Here is a 21,169-nt window from a genome sequence, read left to right as displayed (position 1 = left end):
TCTGCCTTTGTACTCCTCCCCACTTCCCTCTCTTTCTTCCAAATGGGCCAGGAAGGAGAAATTGGAGTAAAGTCCCTCTTAGTTGGGGCCATTTCTTCTCTGGCTATGACTATGCCTCCCATGATAGATGCCAACTGTCTTGTTGGTGCACCACAGGGATACCCTAGAACAGTGGTCGGCAAACTCATGAGTCAATAGAGCCAAATACCAACTATTGAAATTTCTTTTGAGAGCCAAATTTTTTAAACTTAAACTTCTTCTAACGCCCCTTCTTCAAAATAGACTTGCCCAGGCTGTGGTATTTCGTGGAAGAGCCACACTCAAAGAGCCGCATGTGGCTCGTGAGCCAGTTTGCCGACCACGGCCCTATAGCACTGTTCCCTGATGTGCTTCTTTTCCAGCTCTCTCTCTCTGATACGTGCCACTCAGCAATTTCCCCAACCCTAGACCCACACCTGTAGGATCTCCTCACCTGCAGGTCTCCCTCTTGGGAGAACCTGGGCAAGGGTGCTTCTGGCCATTCACTTTTCACCATGGCGCCCTGACCCATGGGAAATTCCTGCCCCAAGGTGTCCCTTTACTCTGTCCCCTGTCACTCTTCAGTTCTCCTTGCCCCCCAGTTCCTATTCAGATAGCATCTGGGCAAATCCAGCTCCACAGAGAGGAGGAGGAGGAACCAGCAACCCAGGTCTCCAGCGACCTCACTTCCCTCTCCTTTCCTTCTCCGTTCCTGGTCTTCTGCTTATGGAGAAGGGGGTGCTCTAGGAGGAGCTGGGTGAATTACTTCAGCCACCTCTCGATAAAGCCTGTAAGCAGGTGTGTCCACCCCAAAATCGTTCCTCCTTTGTTTTAGAGTGTGGGGTATCAAGGCTCCTTTTTCCTTAGTTCTAGGTCCAGCCACCAGTTTGAGCAACAGTAAAGACCACCCAATATCCTGTAACACACGATTATAGTCTGTCTGTCCTCTCAGACACAGGAGAGCAGATCCTTGTGTGCCTTATTCCCCTCTGGGTCCGTGGTGCCTGGGACAGTGGCAGGTACACAGGTGGTGCTCCATGAATAATCAATGAGCAAATGAAAAGGGCCTTGCAGGACCTAACTGATCAGAAAGGACTGCCCAGGTGGCCAAATGGACCTGTCAGTTCCTTTCCTACTCCTCCCACTGCTCTGGGCCGGGGGTCAGCTTTTTGTTTCTGGCCTCCGAGAGTTCCCCGTCTCTGTCTAGTTCTCTAGAGGGCTCTATGGCCATGGAGGAAGACTGACCTCCATGTGGGTGATTGAGAAGCTGAGAGCCTTGGAGATGCTCCTGGGACTGAGCTGGGGTCCCTGTGGCCAATTCAGGGCCTGGCCGAGGGGAAGGGGCTGCTATTCTCAGCTCTTAGTTCCTCCAAGGCAATGGCTCAGCATGGCCTCAGCCCAAGACGAGAGAAGCAGGAAAGAAAGTGCAGTTCTTCTGCAGAGCATTTGCCCCGGGGCTGGCCCACACCCCTTCTGTGATCACCAGTCAGAACACATTCTGACCAGAGTGTCCTCCAGGGGGCCCAGGCCTCGGTGAACAGACTGCCAAGGCCAGCTGCCTCAGCAGGGCCAACTCACCCCACCCACTGGACTGTCCAGGGCTTCCCTCCAAAGCCCTGGGTGAGCCTTCCCTGGACCTGTGGGTTTGTCCTGAGCAGCCTGCAAGGAGCGGGGAACTCTCCTTCCCACAATACCTGACAACCATAAAACTACACCCCTTTCGGACCAGAGGTAGATGGGGTCTGATGTGGTTTGGACTGAAAAAAATTTAAAAAGCACTCTTTCTCATTTCATGCCAAGGCCTTCAGGAGGAAGGCAGAGGCGGGTGGTAGGTAAAGGGAGAGGGAATCGGGCAGCATCGCAGACCCCTGCACTCGGTAACCTGAGCAGGCTGGAGATGGGGGGCAGGACCCGAGGAACCCCCATTCACTCAGGGTCCGGAGGGCCAGGCACTGGGTCAGGTATGGGGTGACCCTGGGGGAGATGGAGGGGACTGTGCTCTTGCATTAGAGGGTGTTCATGGGATACTGGGTCCAAGTTGCCCCAACTTTGGAGCAGAGATTAAATATCGGAAATCCTTCTTAATAGGAAGAGTGGACTGCAGGGTCTCTGCCGACAGCAGTTGGGGAGAAGGCACCCCCAGGAAGCTGCAGGAGGCTGCCGCCACCAGGGGGCAGCCGAGGGCCCGTGATCCCTTTTCTGTCCCGCTTCCACCTTCTGCTGCTCGCAGCTCCAACAGACACTCCCAGAGGCAGAGGTTTTCAGACTAGAATAACTTTATTCAAGAGAAAACGGCTTGACAGCCAGACAGCCAGGCAGGTAGTGTGCTCCATGCCGGGCCTGGGGCCGCTCGTGGCCTGTGTCCCTGAGCGGGGCCGGATGGTGAAGCCTTCCTCGGCCACAAAGAACAATGTCCTGGGACAAGCTGCAGCAAGATGCGAGGAGGAAGTGGCCAAGGCCCCGGGCGACGGCTGTTCCCCAGAGCTGAGTGTTCCGCTCTCCGGGTCAGAGCCGCTGCCAACAGGAGGAGGAGGCCACGGGGCCCCTCACCCCCTGCCTGGCCAGAGCAAGCTCCTCGGCCCGCATCCTCGCCGGAGCTCCCAAGGGGCGGCTGGTCCATGCAGAGCCCAAAGCCCAGGGGGCAGGTGGTGGGTTCTTCCTCTTCTCTTATTCCTTCTCCAGCCCCGTGGGGAGTCCTCGGGCCTCTGGAGCCCAGCGTGGCCCTCGCAAAGTCACATCTTGCTTCTTCCCGAGCTGAAGCACACACGGGCCCTGGCTGTCTTCTTTCTCTCACGTTCTGCGTAAGGCACTGAATTCCTGAGGGTCATATCCTTCCATGCCCCTCATCTTGGAGGGAGAGAGTCATTCAGCAGGGATACGATTGGCTAATAAATAGACGGCAGGTGCCAGTAAGGAGGTAACTGAGTGTGTGACGGTAATAAATACAGGAGCCGGGTATGGAGTCTCTCTCCTCCGAGGGGCTGGTCATCGTGGCGGGAGAAGTATCAGCTCACCTGTCCAGACCAAACACAGAGAGCAGGTATCAGCATGCTGCGGAGGGTGGGGTCCTTCCTACGGGAGCAGCGGGGACAACCTCAGGGGGAAGCAGGGGCGGGAGCACAGGGAGATTGCAGCATGCCTGGATCTCTGCTTGCACCAAGGCCAGAGAGAAGCTGGGAGCTACTCCGCACCAAGCACGTCTCCAGCTGCCCAGCCCTGCGCTAAGCACCTCCTCATCTACCCTTCACGATAGCTCATTAGGAAGGCGGTGCTACGGTATTATCATTCTTTTGCAAAGGAGAAAAGGAGGCTCAAAGAGGTTAAGAAACTCGCCCAAGGTCACGCAGCTAGTCAGGGACCTGAACCCAGGCTGGCTCCCTGAACCCAGGCTGGCTCCATACGCTAATACCTCTGATTGCTCTAAGGCAGCAGTCTTCAGACGAGGGTGCGGGGATCCCTAGATGTACATGAAAACTGTCCAAGATCTGTATGAGTACCAATGGTTTTAAGAGAATCTATTTCCAGTTCTCCACCTGAAAACTGCCTGCCTGCCTGCCTGCCTGCCTTAGAGGGCTGCTTCCCCGTCATCCTGAGCATTCACCACCAAATACTTTTCTGCCTGGCAGCCATTCTGCCCATTCCTGTGCCGGGACAATACTTTGGCCCAAGGCCAAACACTGAACAAAGAACAGCTTAAGGTGTAAGTGTTGAAAAAGGAAATATGGGAAAGAGAGAGAGAGAGAGAGAGAGAGAGAAAGAGAGAGAGAGAGAGAGAGAATATGGCAAATAACTGGGTGACCAAGCCTTTTGCAAGTCAGGTGGTTTCCAAGTCTTCGCTTTCAACAAATTAAAGAGCAACTCAACCGAATTGTCAGCTTATATGTCCTGAGAAGTAGCTGAAAGGAGCTGTCATGTGACTAAGTAGATGTGAAATATTGTGTTTTTACTATTTACTCATGTATTTGAGTTTCCCTTCTCTAGTCCTTCTCTGGCCTAGACTCCACCCTGGGTCTCCAGGTGTGAAGCCAAGGTGGACAGGTGACACTGGGAGGGAAATGGAAGCGAGTGGGCCGGAAGGAGGAGGGATAGAAATACAGGGTGTGAGAGCCACTGGGCAGATGCTGCTCCCTGAGGCCTCTGGGAAATAGCCCTGGCTAAGTTTCCAGCTGTTGGACTTTTCATCACCAGAAGGTAAGCACTTAAGAGCAAGAATCTTGTTGGTTTGTTTTCTGGTCTACCTGGCAGACAATCAAGTTCTTGATAACTGTTTTTAGGATGACTAAATGCTAGATGGGCCCCTGAGCCCTCCTTTTACACAGAAAGAAAAACTAGGCGCAGAGCGCCGACACGACTTGCTCAAGCCACACAAAGACTCATGCTGAGCCAGGACAAGATCCAAGGCCCCCTAATGCCTCTAAAAATGCACCTCCCGCCGAAACCGGTTTGGCTCAGTGGTAGAGTGTCGGTATGCGGACTGAAAGGTCCCGGGTTCAATTCCAGTCAAGGGCATGTACATTGGTTGCGGGCACATCCCCAGTGGGGGGGATGCAATAGGCAGCTGGTTGATGTTTCTCTCTCATCGACGTTTCTAGCTTTCTATCCATCTCTCCTCCTCTCTGTAAAAAATCAATAAAATATATTAAAAATAAATAAATAAATAAATAAATAAATATGCACCTCCCTGGTCTGGCCCCTGAGACTGCCCTGGGCCTTGCTCTCCCCTTCCCCAGCTGGTGGGGGCTCCCCTGTGCCTCAGCCTCCTTGTCATCCCAGGGCCCCCCAGCACACTCACAGGGGCCACTGTGGGTCTCTGCTTCTCTTTCTTCCTCTTCTCACCGTTCCTGGATTTCTTCCTGCAATAAGCCAAAAGCGTCAGGACAGAGTGGTTGGGAGCTTATCATGCAAGGTCAGGGCTGGCAGGCCCAAGAACAGTCTGGAGCCCCAGCCAGGCCACTTACCCTTCTGGCTTCGTTGTTGTTGTTGTCGTCGTCTGCGTTACCTGCGACCGAGGCCTGGGAAAACAGAGGGCAGGGGTGAATCAGGAGAGTGGTAAGCGTGGGCTGCCTGTCACCCACACACCTCCCTCCCCTCAGACCTTCGCAGTCCTATCCTGCAGTTGGCACTGAGACCACTAGGGGGTAGCATGGAGCTGGTGAGGAAGAGATGGCCTCTGGGCTTCAGCTCCCACTCTAGACTCCCGTGACCCCTCTGAAAGAGAGAGAGACACCCATTTCCCCTCGGGGCCCCTTTCCATAACCTTCTGCACTTCTCAGCCTCTTGACATCAAATCTTGGGATTTGTAAGCCTGTCCTTTCCTGCCTTCTCTGTTTACGTTTTCTCTTGTTCCTGCTCTTCATTCCAGGGTGCACCCAGTTTCCTCAGGGAGAGTGAGTGAGGCCAGGAGAGGAGGGTGGCTGCTGCCAGCTAAAACTGCCTGTCAGGGCACACCTGCCACCTCTGCTCCAGGGATGTGATGCTGCGGGCAGCAGCAGGAGGAGCGGGTGAGGGGCGGAAGCAGGAGAGGTAACCACAGCCCCACAGTCACCAGGCAGGTCCTGGCTCTGCCTCCGGAGCTGTGGCTGTGGGCCCAGAAGTGAGAAGAAAGGTGTCCCTGTTGGCCAGCCTGTTGGAAGGGGACAGGGCCTCCGTCTTCCCTGGGAGGCAGCGTGGCCAGGGAATGTTGCCCTCGGCTGGCTGTTTCCCTGGGGAGCCGGGGCAGGGTACCAGGGCCTCTTGGACTGCCTGGTCATGTCTATGCCATCCTGGGCACGGCAGAGATGCTCATGGAGCCCCAGCGCCTCGCCTGCCTGCCCCAACGGAGTGGCTGTGAACCGCTAGCAAGGTCGCCTAAGACCATCGGGAAACACAGATATTTACATTACGGTTCATTCACGGTAGCAACATTACAGCTGTGACGTAGCAGCAAAAATAATTTTGTGGTTGGGGGTCACCACCACATGAGGAGCTGTGTTAAAGGGTCGCGGCATTAGGAAGGCTGAGAGCCACTGGCCTAGAGCATCTCGGCGGTCTCTCTCTCCCCTAGGCCTGGTCGGCAGTGCTGGGCCTGCTCCTCCTGGAAACTATTGCTCAGATGCCCTGGGATCGGGCTGGGCAGAGGCTCTGCTGGGTGGGGGTGCAATTGTGCAGAAACCCCAAAGCCTTCTTCCTCCTGCCCCTTTCCTCCTCCCTGGTGCTCCTCTGCCTCTCTGTCCTCTTCCGCAGGCACCAGCCTGGCCCAGCGCTGAGCCCAGGCTTCAACCGTGCTTGCCTCAGGGTCTCTTCCAGGGCTGTGGCACCTGCCTCCCATCTCAGGGAGGGGGTGGTGTGCTCTGAGCCCCTAGTGTGGGAGGGACTCAGGCTTCCTTCACCCTTGCAGCTGTGCTCCAACTCATGGGACCCCTCCTCAGACAAACACTGGCTGATGCGGGGACAAAACACAGCTGCCTCTGATCCCCGATTTCCCTGGCCGGCTTCGCTCCGCCAGGAAGGAACCTGGCCTGCAGCCGAGATGGCAGCCACGTGACTAAGGCTGCCATGTGCCCGCCATCCCCTGAGGACTTACTCGCACGTGCAGTTTGTGTGCTGAGTGAATGTCATCTCCACGAAGGAGGGCGTCTGCCCATGGCTGATCTTCAGGACCTGTGAGAAAGAAAGGTGGGATGCCTGGGTTGAGGGGGCCCGGGCGTGGGTTTCCAACATTTTCCACACCCTCCTTGGTGGGGAGGACCAGACTCCGTGTTTCCCTGCCCCCCACCACCACCCTTTGGAGTACATGCCCTCCTTCTGCTTTGAGGTGCGGGGCAAACAGCCCTCCCTCAGCATGTGGGCCTCAGGGAGGCGGCCACCACAGAGCCCCGTGGAGCAGGGGGCCCACGTGCTGGAGTCAGACACACATGTTGGAATCGTGACTCTCCTCCCTGCTGAGCGAGGGATGAACCTCACGTGTCTCATCTGTAAAATGGGAATAAGACTTGCCTTGAAGGCTGAATGCTGAGGCAGTGAAGGGCCTACCTAGCACAGTGCGTGGCACTGCTCAGCAAGTGTTCCACAAGCCATTGTGTGTGTGTGTGTGTGTGTGTGTGTGTGTGTGTGTGTGAGATAGAAATAGAGACAGAGATAGAGATAAAGAGAGAGAGGGGCGGGGGCCTCAGGTCACCAAGCACTCCTGGTATAAACAGGGATTTCTTGAGTCTGAGCAGATTCAAATCTCTTCCACCCCCTAAGCCAGAGCCTGGACAGCTGATAAGGGAGGCGGTGAGTGGGCCACAGTTGGGCTGCAGGCTCAGGAAGGAGGGGCGCTGTGCTGGGTGGAAAGGACATGGGCCGGAGAGTCGGCTGCGGCCCTGTGACCTCCATCTGCCCTCCTTCCCCCTCCAGGTCCCTTCTGGCAGGCAGGCGGGGCGGACCGCTGCGTAGGGTGTGGACGAGGGGCCGGGCTGGGCGAGAGGAGACCCTCCCTACCTGCATGGTGACGTTGGCCGTCTCCACTGGCACACAGTGCTGGGCTTCATCTCCACAGCAGCCCGAGCAGCGCATCAAAGGGACGCAGGACGGCTGGAATATGTATTCCGCCTCATCGGGGTACTCCGACAAGACATCCACCAGCTTCTCCTTTGCCTGACAGTAGCTGCGGTTCCACACTTCCTGGAAGGGCATCACTGCAAGGGGGCACAGCGGGCTGGTCAGGTCAGGCGCGGCTGCTCCTCGATGCCCCCATCCTGGCTCCTTCGGCCTGGCAGAGCCCTCCGGATTCAGCCCACACCTCCTCCTCCAGGAAGCCCTCAGCCTATCTGAGCCCCCTCTGCTCTGAACTGATGCAATCCCTCCGGGGAGACTGCTGGACCTTTAGAGAGTCTGGTAGAATCTCTCAGTGTACCCAGCGCTCCCCTGTGTTCTCACTGAGGCACCCACACCTGCCTTAGGGTCCTGGGAGCTCCGAGGAGCGCCCCCTGGCTGCTCCCCCAGGCCCGCTGGGTCTTTCTCAGGCCCGCTCTGCTGCTTCCCCATCCTTGGGACTTTGCAGAAAACCTTTCTGTACCTCCCGTGAGCCTGGCTTGCAGAGTTCGCCCTCGTCTTTGTTTCCCGCCCCACGCTGGGCCGGCGCCTTTGCCAGGCAGCCACGCCTGCAGCCAGCGACACGCTCCATCCCCACTCCTCCTTCACCTGGGCCAGCCCTTGAACCAAACTGGGCCACGTCCCCGTTGCTCCCACCTTTGGGCTATGTTCCTCCCCCACTTCTCATTGCCAACCAAATACAGCGTACCACCCGTTTTTCAAAGCCCGCCTCCCTGCCTCCCTGCCTCCTGGCCTCGCTCTCTCCAACTTTCCCAGTGTGAACAGATGTTCCTCCTTGGAGTACAGCTAGGCCCCAGGGGCTGGCCTTATCTCAATCACTGGGGCTCTTATCTCTTCTCCGAGCAAGTCGAGGCTCTGTGAGGACAGGGACCCTCCCTAGCACCCAGTAAACACAGGGATAAATAATAACTTATTGATCAGATGATTATTCACTGAAGAATATCGAGGACACCCCCCACCCCCACCCCTGACCCCCAGGATGTCCTGTGGTCATGAACAAGAGTTTTTGGAGGCCAACCTGGAATCTCTCAAAATACGCTACTCCTTCAGGGGAAGGCTGGGCCTGGCCCCCAAGAGAAGGCTCACAGGAAGTGAGTAGGCAGAAGCAGGAGGCCGAGCGTCTACTCCTGGCCCTACACTGACTGCGTGACCTTGGGGAGGTCACGTCACCTTTCTGGGGGTATCAGTTTCCTCGGCGGGGGAGGGGGGTAAGAAGCAGGCTGGGAATAGAGGGTTGCTAAGGTCTCTCCCAGCCCTGACAGACAGTCTGTGACTCTGGGCACACAACCCCGTCCAGCCTTGAGACCGTGGGCAGAGAAACATCTCCGGCTTTGGGTCATGCTGCCCTACACACGATGGCTGTCCTCCGCCGGTGGCAGAGGGCATGGGATCTGGGTCATCCGGGGGCCCGGATGCTCCTGCCCCAGAGCCATGGTTCTCCCAGCAGCCCCTCACCTCCTTTCCAGGAGGCAGAAGGGGCCAAAGTCCACCCCATGGAGCCTACGAGGAGGATGTGAGCCTCAGGAGAAAAATAAACTTCAGCCCTCACAGAGGCCCTGGGGAAAGGCAACACCCAAGAGCGGCGTGTCCACGTGGAGCCGGCCTAGGAGGCCACGGAGCAATAAAACCACGCTTATCTGGGCGTCTGCTGCTCCGTTCTGCTTTGTGTGCGGAGGGGGCCCTGGGGCTGGGCCCGGGCATGGGGGAGAGACCAGTGCCCCCCCTGCCTCCCCTGCCTCTCCAGGCTCATGGGGGACTCTCGCTGGACCCCCACGTGGGAAACAAGCCCCTCTTCCCATAAGCAGCCCCGAAGCCCCAGGGGAGCCAGCCTCTGCCGTGCAAGGTCCGAGGGGCACCTCCCATCACAGCTCCGCGAACGCCTGTTTCAGTCTAAGCTCTTCGCGAGGCTGTGCAACGCGGAGCGTTTAATCTCCACCTCGGAAAACATAAATAACGGCGGAGACCAGCCAGCTGACAGAGGGCCGTGGAGGACGGCTCAGGACCCGCCCCCGGGAGCAGCCATGAGGGAGGGGACAGCGGCAGAGCAGGGGTATCCCAGCCCCCTACGAGTCTGCAAACAGATTCCCATCCAGCTGGGCTGTTGGGGCCACAGCCAGGTTAAGCAGAGCCAGCTGAGCCTTGGCGGCAAAAGAAGGGATTTCCTTTCCTCACCCCCACGCCCCACCACACAGCCTGCATCGCCGCTGGGGCCCAGGCTGCAGGGCCCTGGAACCCGCCTCTTTCTGGACCGCGTGGCCGGATCGCACTGGGGCAAGGCCGAGGAGGTGAGCGGGGCCTGGCGCCCCCGGCAGCCCCCAGGAAAGAGGGCACCCCGTTCCTGGAGGCCGCTGCGCGGGGGTGCGGGGAAACGAAGGGCGCCGGCCGGGGTGGGGGCCAGATGAGAAAGTCGTGACCGCTCCCAGATGTGGGCTGAGGCCCTCGGGAAAGAGCTCTGCTCAGCTGCTCCGGGCCCAGGGGCCGGGGTAGGGGTGGGAAGAGCGGGAGGCTGTCGCCCAATGAAGGGCCAGGCCAGCGCGAGGCCGTGCAGCGAAGGCTGCTCCCAGGGCCACGAGTGGGTTCTGGACAGCCCTGTGGGTGAGCCTCCTACGTGGTTCCAGCTGCCTACCCCCCAGGACGGAGGAGACGCAGGAAGGGAACTGTCTGATCCTGAGAGCAAGCTCCTGGGGAGGCCGCGGGGCTGGGCAGGGCTGCTGGCCACGGCCCAAGCCCGCAGGTGTCCTCCCCATCGCCACCGGTGGGGCGCACAGCCAGCCCGCCGCGAGGGACACGCTGCCCGTGCCCGCTCAGCCATGAGCCGTGGATGCCCAGGAGTGTCCAGGGCTTCAGGCAGCCCCACGGGCCTCTGTGAGCCTCAGCGCCTCCATCCATAAAACCGGGAGAATACAAGCGCGCGCCTTCCTAGCTCACGGCCTGTGACCAGCACAGAACTACAGTCAATGCCCCAAACGCTTACACGGTCATGGCAGTAAAAACCAGCACCATGGCTGCAAAGCACAGACCACCCTGTCTCTTGTCCGGGGCCAGCAGGAGGGGATGACAATTTCAGGTTTTGATAACCGGGGTCCAAATCTCCTGGGACTTCCCACGGCCACAAAGCAGGCCTCCGGACGGGTGAGGATGGCAGGTTAGCTGCCCTAAGGAACTGACACTTCCAAGCCGCCTCACCCTCGCCCCCGGAAAATGTATACTCCCGTGTCCCCTCCACGGAGTCAGAGAATCCTACACACTTAGAGGAAGCCTTCGCGATGATGTAGCCTACTGCTCCCATTTACAGATGGGGAAACTGAGGCTCGAGCTATTGCCGGAAACCCGCTGAAAGCATCGAGGAGGACAGGGGGTGCGGATGGGTCCCTCCCCAAATCTAAGCGAGCATAACATCGTGCCAGCCTCAGAGGGCACAGCAAGGGGAGAGGGAGCATCCATGGAGCCAAGAGCTGCTGCTTCCCCCACCCACTTCTCAGGACCTGGGGTTCGGGCCTGAGAGCGAGGCCAGGCCCCGGAGGAGCTGGCTACCAGACAGGCAGGCAGCAGCGGGAGGGTGTTCCCAGCCCACACGGGCTGTCATGCATGTGCGTGCGCACGTCCCTACACACCACGCACTCCCACTCCCACGGAGCGGCGGGAAGCGCGTGTGGCCGCGCCTCACGTCTTGGAGAGGGAGGAGCGAGGCGGAGGGCCTGGCACCAGCCTCCCGCCTCCTGCACGTATGTCTCTTTGGCAACCGTCTCGCCCTTTGAAGATTCCCTCCTGATGCAACCCTGGGCGGAGAGTGGAGGGGCCGGGGAGGGCGCGACTCATGCTCTGTCTGTTTGTAATCAATGAAAAGGCCTGGCTGCTGGGAAGGGCTGGCTGCTGGGAAGGTCCCTTCTCCCCTCCTGCTTCTCTTGATCGCTTGCCCACTGTGCCCGGCTCCCAGACCACCTGCCTAGCCCCTGGCACTCACGGCCCTCGCTGCCCTCCAAGACCTCCTCTGCACCCCCGGTGGCATGCTGCGAGGGGGCTCTGGACCCACCAGGCCACCCCTGGGCTCCAGGCCCCAGCTTTGCTCTCTGGGTGACCCCGGCCCAGGAATACACCTCTCCGGGCCTCTGGGTCACAATGTGGGTGGGGGTGGGGGGTTTTCCTCAAGCTCGGGCATCAGCCAGCTTGCAGACTTACCCCAACTTAATAATATCGTCCTGCACCCACCCTCCAGGCCAGTCCCTGCCCATCCTCTGCAGAGGCGTGAAAGGAGAGGGCGTGGTGAGCACACACACCAGCCCAGTCTGCTTACCTTTCGTCTCTGACGAGCTGTTCCCGGCAGACAGATCCAGTGGCTGTGGACAGAAAGGTGCAGAGATGAGGGGACCGCCACGGGCTGTGTGCTCTGGGGCCGAGTGTGCTGGCGAGAGCACAGCGGGCCATCCGAGCTCCTTCCCACCCGCTGCACACACCCTCTGCCCCGTCTCAGCGCTGTCTCTTCCCACGTCCAACGAAAACCTCACTGGGTGCTTGGTGGGTCCCAGTGGGTCCCAGCCCTCACTCTGGCCTCAGTTTCCTCATTAGAAAAGTGTAGGAGTCTGGCTCGCTTTGGGAGCACTTTGCTTTCTGTGTCTCCAAGATCTTGCAGTTCTTCGGGGTCTTCCTCCCGCCCAGCCCCCTGGCCACCCCGCCGGGTCCTATGCCGCCTGCTCTGGCTGGGTGCCAGAGCCAGGAGAGGTGATCAGCTGGTGGGAGCTGAGGGGCTGGGGCGGGTGGCGCCATGAGCTGGTGTGCCGGTAACGTTACACCTCTGGCCGGCCCTGCAGCCGCGCGGGTGGCTGGCTGCCGGTGGGGCTTTTCTGCCCCAGGGTCTGTCTAGCCCACCCACTCCGGGGCTGGGGCTGCAGGCTCCCGGGGCAGCAGCGGCATAGATAGCGCAGTGGGAAGGCAGCTCATTGGCTTTGTCAGGATTTCCCTGCCCAAGCTGGCTCCTGGCCAGACTCCCCCGGCTCCTGGGAAAAGGGCCCTGCTCACTTCCCCAGGCCCTGCACGTGGGACCTCCGGCTGCCCACCGGGGAGAGCTGGTACCGCGGGACCTCTTGTCCTGCCCGCAGCCCTCCCCGGAGCCCTGCGCTCAGCCCCGGGCAGGCCCCAGCCTCCCCACCGATGGCTGCTGCTGCCGGCTTCCCCCTCCGCCAGACCAGGTCAGAGGTCCTGGGGGCGCCTGCCTGGTCCCAGGCCTCGACCCTGACCACAAGGTCAGGGACCGGCCTGGGATTAGCGGAGAGATGCTTTTAGCAAAGCCATGGTGGCTCCAAGGCCAGACAGGAAGCCTCCCTCCCGTCCCTGTGGCTTCCCTGCCCCCACCACGACAGACCCCAGAGCCGGAGTCCGGGGCAGCCCAGCCGCCTCTGAGGTCTCCTCCCAGACAACGTGGTCCAGCCTGCCTCCTGGGAAATGTGTGCACATCCTTGGAGGTGCCGCTGCAGGGAGCGGGTCTGTGGTTTCGGAGCCCCCCGGCTTTCAGTGCTGGGGCTGAGGAGCTCAGGGGGGGCCAGGCTGGGGTGTGAGGGTGGGTCTTACCTGGGAAGACACAGCAGGCAGCGTCAGCCCGGCCAGGAGGTGCAGGAAGCAAGTGAACAGCCTCATGGTCGGCATCTTCTCAGACGTCCCGAGGAAAATCATCATGCTCACCTCCCTGGGGGAGTCTCTGGTTCGCAGGCTGGCTGGTCCTCTCACTACTGCCCGCTAGTGGGCTAGGGGCGGGAGCTCGCAGGTAGGAAGTCCGTGGCCGGGGAGCCTGATGCGCAGCGCTCCGCGCGGTGGGCAGGCAGGCAGGCGGCCAGGGAAGGTCCGTCGGGCTCTCGGTGCGATCCCACGGGCCAGTGAGGATGCCGCTTCCAGCTCAGACAGCAGCTTTTATGGACTGGAGCTGGTCGGCGACTGGGCTTCGGGCGCTGCGAATGGGCGGGGCTCCGGGCCCGCCCCGCCCACCGCGGACCGGGCTCTGGGAGCGGCCGAGCCCGGCGCCCGCGGCGGTCTGAGCGCGCTGGTCCCGCAGCGCCGTGCGTGGAAGGGGCGCTCGCCCTCCCCGCCTTCCCGCTCCCCTCCACCGGGAGCCCAGCCCCCGGTTCACCCCGGGGCGGCCGGAGCCGGTGCCCGCCGAACAGGGCTCTCAGCTCCTAGGCTGGCGGCTTTGCGTCGGGGCATCGCGCTGTGCAGCCCCACGTTGGCGCACCGCTAGGAAGGCGGCAGCTTGGCCTGGCCCTTCATTTCCAGTGCCACCTGATGCCATCCCCACAGTCCTCGGGGTAAAAGAGTGCCCCCGGTGCATGTATATGTTGTGCATACATAAGCACTCCACGAGCGGGCGCGTGTGTCACTGACAGAGACAAAACCCAAGCTCCCTGGCTCCAGAGCTGCCTGTCTGCCCTGTGCAGCCTCCTCCTGGCCAGGCGTCCAGTGTCCTCAGGCCCTCCCTGCGAGCCCACCCACCACAGGCAGAGCGGCGTGTGGCCTGGTGCAGCCTTTCTGCCTGGTCCCAGGACGGGGTGATGCTTCTACTGGCAGGGGTCTACCCGCAGGGTCTTCGTGTGCTTGTGTGTGCACGTATCTGTGCACGTGTGTGGGGGCCATTTAGGACCCACCTGCACTATGAGGCTCTGTGGGATCTGAGTGTCTGCGTGTATCCGCTGTATGTACAACTGTCACTTGTGTGTGGATCTGGTCCCTTGGTAGCTCTGTGACTGTGTGTGTGTGTGTGTGTGTATGTGTGTGTGTCCCTAGGTGTGTTTGGGAGGGTGTCGGGATGTGCATTTCAGTGGGGCTGTGAATGTGCATGTCTTCCTTTGTCTTCGTGTGCCTTGCTCCGTGTGTGACTATTTGCACCAACTTCTGTGTGTGATTGTGCATCTGTGTGCGCCCTCCCATGGTGCTCACTTGCCCATCGCCACCACCCTCGGTGCACAGCACCCTGGCTGCAAGAACCTGGCAGAATCTGGGGTCATGGGTTGGTCCAGGCCTGGAGCTGGTGATGGCTGAGGGAAAGGAGGGAGGCCAGGGAGGCGGCCCCTACATTCCAGCCAGAAGCAAAAAGGCCAGGGCAGCCCCAGCCTTCACCCCGGTGACCTCTGCGTCCGCCCCCTGCCTGCCCACCCACGAGAGGCGGCCTGAGATGCCGTCTCCTTGCCTGGCCAACCCCAAACCCGAAGCCAGTTACCTGTCAGCTAAGTGAGAGCTGGAAGGAACTTTCTGACAGGCTCCAACATGCGAGGACACGCAGACTCCTTTCCGGGTCTGGGGTCATGATGGAGGGAGGGTGTCTGGGAATCACTGTACATGTGAATGGGCATGAATAGATATGTATTTGTGCATATCTGGACCATGTATGTATGCCCATAATATCTGTGCATACACACACATGTGTTCATACGTGTCTTGGTTTTCTATTTGCATTTGTGTACTGAAGTATCTATTGTATATGCTTGTCTATAACTGAGTGTTTTTAGCATTTGTTTATGGGGCATATTTGCCTATAACTGTGTATGGATAGGGCTGTGTGTGTTTGTATATTTGTGTGTTTGTGCTGATTCATTCATTTTTTCAACCGACAGATATTGTTTCAGCCCTAGTATGCTCCAGATGTTGTATGGTAAGCCCATCTTACAAAGGACGCCTCAAAAAGTCAAATTTTAATTATTATTAAAAGCCGGCAGCGTACGAGGGAGCAAAAGCGCTCCAGACCTCGGAGCCCCGAACAGCTTGCCACATCTGGCTTGTATTGGCAGGATATCACAAAGGTATCGATTACGACTTTGGGTCTGGAATGAGGAACCTGTTTCGAGAAAAGCATTTTTACAGAAGTGAAATTGAGCAACTTAGTTATCTAAAGTATCTACATAAAATGTCTACAAATCACTGAATCGACAGAAACACATTAGCTGGGACCACGGGGGCAATTTAGAATAATTGTGCTGTGCATATCCTGGGACCACTGAGTCAACCGAAACTCGTTATCTGTAGGTACTGAGATAATTTTATGATAATTGAGCTGTCCTGATTCCCACAAGAATGTGCTCCGGTGACCAGTGAGATCACAATCAATGGGCTATTCAAACCATCATCAATGGAGTATTGGGATAACATACATAAGTTCAGAAAATCAAAATAACTTTCTATTGTTTTAGCAAACAAATAGGTACAGAACCTAAACAGCAGTTTCCACATGAGATGACTGCTCCCGTCCTTCACTGACACTGTCCCAGGTGCTGGGCATGCAGGATGGAGGTTCCCTGGAAGTTTACGTGAATGAGAGGTGGCGGCTATAGGTGGCCACAGCTCTCTCTTTTACACTCTGGAGTGTCTGGGCAATGTCTGCCTCTCCCACAAGTGTGTGTCAGAGTTGTTTGTCTGAGGACCATCCCCTCTTTCTAAACATGGCTTCGTGGGCTTGAGATGAATTGGGTAGGGTCGGTGGTAGAAACCAAAAGACCCCCAACTGTCCATGGGTTCACCAGAAGTTTCCTCTTGCTCACATCCGGTTCGGGGCGCGAGTGCAGGTGGCTCCAGCTCTATAACCTCAAGTAACTTCCTTTATTTCTCAGAGCCCCGCTGTCTCCATCTAAAGTGGGAACAATAATAGTTCTTACCTCATAGGTGAGGACTGCGAGAGCACCCGGGGTGCAGGAAATGGTCGTCGTCAGGCATGATTTCCAATAAACGTTTGATTCTAATTAGAGATATAAAAACACGGTAGTTACAGAGCAGAGTTGTCATCGTGGAACAAAACAAAATAATCTCATGCTTCTGCCAACTGCAGAGGAGAGAAAGGCTGGGGGATTTGCAGGTGCATACACACACACACACACACACACACACACACACACACACGTGCGCGCGCACACACAAATTCCCACCATCAGCATCCAGGTGATCAGTCCTCAGCTGTCCTCGAAGCTTTTTTTTTTTTAAACATTTTTAAAAAATATATTTTATTGATTTTTTACAGAGAGGAAGGGAGAGAGATAGAGAGCTAGAAACGTCGATGAGAGAGAAACATCGACCAGCTACCGCTTGCACACCCCCTACTGGGTATGTGCCCGCAACCAATGTACATGCCCTTGACCAGAATCGAACCTGGGACCTTTCAGTCCGCAGACCGAAGCCCTACTACTGAGCCAAACCGGTTTCGGCTGTCCTCGAAGCTTTTGAGTAGACTCAGGTGCTGAGTAGATCTACTGGCCAAGACCCTTCAGAACTCAGCATTTAACCGTGTACCATCACAATCATTTGTTGTTTTATATTTTATATAAATAAATAAGTAATATTTATTGAGCACTTAGTATGTGGCCTGGTGCTTTAAACACGTCACGCCTAATGAATTCTCCCAACAAACATTTTTAATTATTCTCCTTTTGAAGATGAGAAAAATGGAGGCACAGGGAGAGTAAGTAATTTGTCCATATTCGCTTAACTGCTGAGGAAGGAAAGGAGATGGAAATCAGCTTAGTCTTTTCCCAGAGCTCTTCGCAGTGAGCACAAGCCATCCAGATTGCAAATACCTTGCAGGCAGGGCCAGTGTCTCAAACCTTGCCTGGTTCTTCCCTTGCTGGGGCAGAGGAGGTGCTTGACAAACTCTGAAAGGTGGATTGATGTGTGGGAGGGAGAAGCCCTCATCCCAGGCCTGGAGCTGACCATGTCACAAGGAGAAAATACAGGGGAACACAAGGGTCTAGGCAGTGGAGACAATTTGGTCCATGACAGCAGTCATCCTGAGTAGCCATGAGCACTAGCCGTGCATGTTGTGCTGCCAGGCCTGCTCCTGCCTCCCAAGGCTGCCCCGAGCACAGGGCTCCCCACACCTTGCATTAGTCATGGTCTTAGCCTGAAGCACCTGGCTGAATCCATCCCAATTTCTTGGCTTTTGTTTCCTGACTCATTCTCCATTTTGGCCTCTTTATTATTATTATTATTATTATTATTATTATTATTATTCTTTTACAGAGAGGAAAGGAGAGGGATAGAGAGTTAGAAACATCCATGAGAGAGAAACATCAATCAGCTGCCTCCTGCACATCCCCCACTGGGGATGTGCCTGCAACCAAGGTACATGCCCTTGACTGGAATCGAACCTGGGACCCTGGAGTCCACAGGCAGACACTCTATCCTAGGGGTGTCGAACTCAATCAGAGAAGGGCCAAAATCTAAAATCCAGCCTAAATCGCGGGCCGAATGGTTTACTGAACAGTCATAAACTGACAATGTTATAAACTGACAGCGGAGTGCAGTGATGACAGCGCGGTGCGGGCGACATTGCAAGGCCTGGCGGGCTAGATTTGGCCCGCGGGCCTTGTGTTTGACACATGTGCAGTCTATCCACTGAGCCAAACCAGTTAGGGCCTTCATGTCTTTTTAAAAAAATATATATTTTATTGATTTTTCACAGAGAGGAAGAGAGAGGGACAGAGAGTTAGAAACATTGGTGAGAGAATCATCAACCAGCTGCCTCTTGCACACACCCCACCGGGGATGTGCCCACAACCAAGGTACATGCCCCTGACCAGAATCGAACCCGGGACCTTTCAGACCGCAGGCCGACGCTCTAGCCACTGAGCCAAACCGGTGCCGGCTTCAGGTCTTTTTTAAATCCTCACTTGAGGATATGGAAAGGCGGGGGGGGGGGGGGGGGGGGGGGGGGGGCAGGGTAGAGTGAAGAGAAGAGAACAGAATAGAAGAGAGAAACATCAATTGGCTGCTTCCCATATGTGCTCCGGCCAGGGTTCGAACACGAACTTAGGTATATGCCCTGACTGGGAATTGAACCTGCAACCTTTTGGTGTATGAAACATGCTCTAACCAACTAAGCTACCCGGCCAGGGCCTTCTAAACTTTTTCCCAACTATGACGTTGCTTTCTCTCTTTACAATGATTTGGCCTCTTGTGCTAGAGCAGTGCCTCACGCGGCCCTAGGTCAGCACATCCCCTCTGACCCGGTCCCTGACTATGGCAATCGGTGGGCAGGAAGTAGAGTTTCAAGGGCTAGACTCTCCCCCTTCCTGGCTGCCAGGAAGAGCAGCAGTAGGCAGCGGGGGGCTGACAGTCTTTCTACTTTATAGGCTAGACCTGCTGTAGCCCCCTGCTACCCAAAGTCACCAGCAAAAAGATGCTTGGCTGGCCGAAACCGGTTTGGCTCAGTGGATAGTGTCGGCCTGCGGACTGAAAGGTTCCAGGTGCGATTCTGGTCAAGGGCATGTACCTTGGTTGCGGGCACATCCCCAGTGGGGGGTGTGCAAGAGGCAGCTGGTTGATGTTTCTCTCTCATCCATGTTTCTAACTCTCTAGTCCTCTCTCTTTCTCTCTGTAAAAAATCAATAAAAATATATTTTAAAAAATAAAAAAAAGATGCTTGGCTGGCCTCTGTCTTCTCCACCTGCCTCCTGCCCCCCCACCTTCCAACCTCAACCCTGAGCCCCTCTCCATCTCTTCATGCACTCCTGCCAGGCAGGCTCCAGGAGCCGTGCTGGCCACCACCGCTGGGTGAGATGTCCCTCATCCAGGTTCCCACAGCACCTTGAACCGCCTTCACCATGACCTGGCCCTCAGTCTCATCACCACCCGGCTGCTTGTCCCACTTCCTGCAGACTGTGAGACCCGCTAGGCCAGCTGCTTGTTCACCTTTGGCTCCCCACTGCCTTGTGTGGTCCCGGCACACAGTAGGGGCTTACTTAGTGTTTGTTAAGTTGGGCCAGTCCTCAGGGCACTTTCTCTTCTCCACACAGGAAAAATGTCCCAGGTCTGCCCATTCCTTCCCCCAATGTCCTCCCACCCCCAGAAGCAGCCTTCCTAGACCCCATCCTCAAGACAGCCTGGGTGGTCCTCTCTGGCGGAGCCAGAGCATGGGAGGACAACCTCGTGTTACTGTGTAATCATGCCCTGGGCTGGCCACCACAGCCCCGCCAGCCCCCGGGGGACAAGGCTCATGCCCTGGCCCGGAGACCAGACGCCACGGGAGGCCCGGGGCGGGGCCCCGCTGGAGGGGAGGTAAGGGCAGAGGCCGCGGCGAACAATGGCTCCCGGGGGCGGGAACGAGGTGGCACCCGCCACGAGGGCCGGCCGTGAAGGAGGAGAGCCAGGCGAGGAGCCGCAGCCCCGTCCCGGGCGTTTGGGAACTTGGCAGCCAGGGCTGGGTTTTTCGTGTTTTCTGTAATTATTTCCCTTTTGTTCTCCCTTAGTGTTTAGGAAAGCCCTTTGCGAAAATGCCAGCTGGTCTCAGCTGTGCGAAGAGGAACGACAAAGGGGTGCTCTGTACGTTCCCGGCCCTGAGCTTTTACCGCGGGGTCTAGCTCAGTGGTGGCAGCAAAGTCAGGGGCCGTCGGGGGCCCAGGGGGGCTCTGGGGCCACAGCCAGCACCTCATGTCCAGCAGCTGAGTCCCTGACACTGAGCTTCCTGCCAGGTCTTCCAGGCTCTGGCCTGGGCCGAACTGAAACCAGAGGGGCTGGAGGGCCAGCCAGTCGTGGCTGCTTTGAGAGGGGTCATTTGTTCAGATTCCAGCGGTATCCAAAGTGGTATTGTTAAGTCGGGCCAGTCCTCAGAGCACTTTCTCTGGAGAAATCAAGAGGTTGGGCACCTGCTGAGCTCCGGCTACTGGTCCTCCCCACTGGGGGCTACTCGGCAAGCTGCTATCGGGGAGTCAGGCTCCTGAGCTGGGGCCACACTGCCCTCCCTTCTTGTCCTCACAGCTCAGGACCTCGGTCCCCTGCCTGCCTGCTGCCCACTGGGAGTGGACACTCAGCTGGTCCTTCCCACCTGCAGGGACCCTCCACATCCTCATTTCCTGCGATTGTGCCCCCTTCTCCTCCCAGACCCTGCTCTCGACTGCGATTGCGTCTCTCAGCTGCCCTGGTGGGCGGGGCCGGGAGACCTTCTTCGGGAACAATCGCCCCTTTCTCTCTCCTGAGTAAGTGATACAGGAGGGGAGGAAGCTATTTGTAACTAATCGGCTGTGATGTGGAACGGAGCTCTCAGAGAACTGGAGAGCCTGCTGACAGCCCAGCCCCGGGCTGGCCCGCCTCTGTGACAGCTGGGTGGTTGGGGATGGCAGGTCACCCTCCTCCACCGCCGCCCTCTGCTGGGGAGGCCGAGGGGTGATGGCGCGCGGTAGCTCCTGCCCATGTTTCACCTCCTGTGTGCCGGGCTCTGTGTGGACACACTTGATACATGGGAATTTTCTAACCTCCTCCAATGGAAGCATTGGTGCTTCACGTCCCAGGTGGGGAAACGGAGGTTGCAGGACGGGAAGTGCCTCGTGCAGGCTCCTTGGCCAGCAAGCAGCAGAGGGAGGCGCGGACAGGACAGGCTGAGGCTGCGCAAGGAGGCCGTGCTGGGCAGGATTACAAGGGCAAGTCTTCTCAGCTCTGTAACCCCATCTCCAAGGCTGGGAGTTTCTTTTTTTGTTTTGTTTTAAAATATATTTTATTGATTTTTTTTTTTTTTTTTTTTTTTTTTTTTTTTACAGAGAGGAAGGGAGAGGGATAGAGAGCTAGAAACATCAATGAGAGAGAAACATCGATCAGCTGCCTCCTGCATACCCCCTAC

At 57.4% G+C, this 21,169-nt stretch overlaps 1 protein-coding gene across 1 annotated transcript; it reads right to left on the bottom strand.

The window, feature by feature from the left end:
* Positions 1 to 2,280: 2,280 nt before the first annotated feature.
* On the bottom strand, positions 2,281 to 13,503 carry PGF (placental growth factor). Its single transcript, XM_084898983.1, has 7 exons — positions 13,159 to 13,503; positions 11,888 to 11,930; positions 7,480 to 7,676; positions 6,581 to 6,657; positions 4,977 to 5,030; positions 4,811 to 4,871; positions 2,281 to 3,032 (listed from the first exon to the last, which is right to left on the bottom strand). The coding sequence occupies exons 1-7, from the start codon at positions 13,261 to 13,263 to the stop codon at positions 3,024 to 3,026; spliced, it is 546 nt and encodes a 181-aa protein (XP_084755109.1). The 5' UTR covers positions 13,264 to 13,503; the 3' UTR covers positions 2,281 to 3,023.
* Positions 13,504 to 21,169: the final 7,666 nt, after the last annotated feature.

The sequence above is a fragment of the Pipistrellus hanaki genome, assembly GCF_964339955.1.
Source record: "Pipistrellus hanaki genome assembly, chromosome: 1".
Lineage (NCBI taxonomy): Eukaryota > Metazoa > Chordata > Mammalia > Chiroptera > Vespertilionidae > Pipistrellus > Pipistrellus hanaki.
This window is presented reverse-complemented; position numbering and strand designations above follow the sequence as displayed.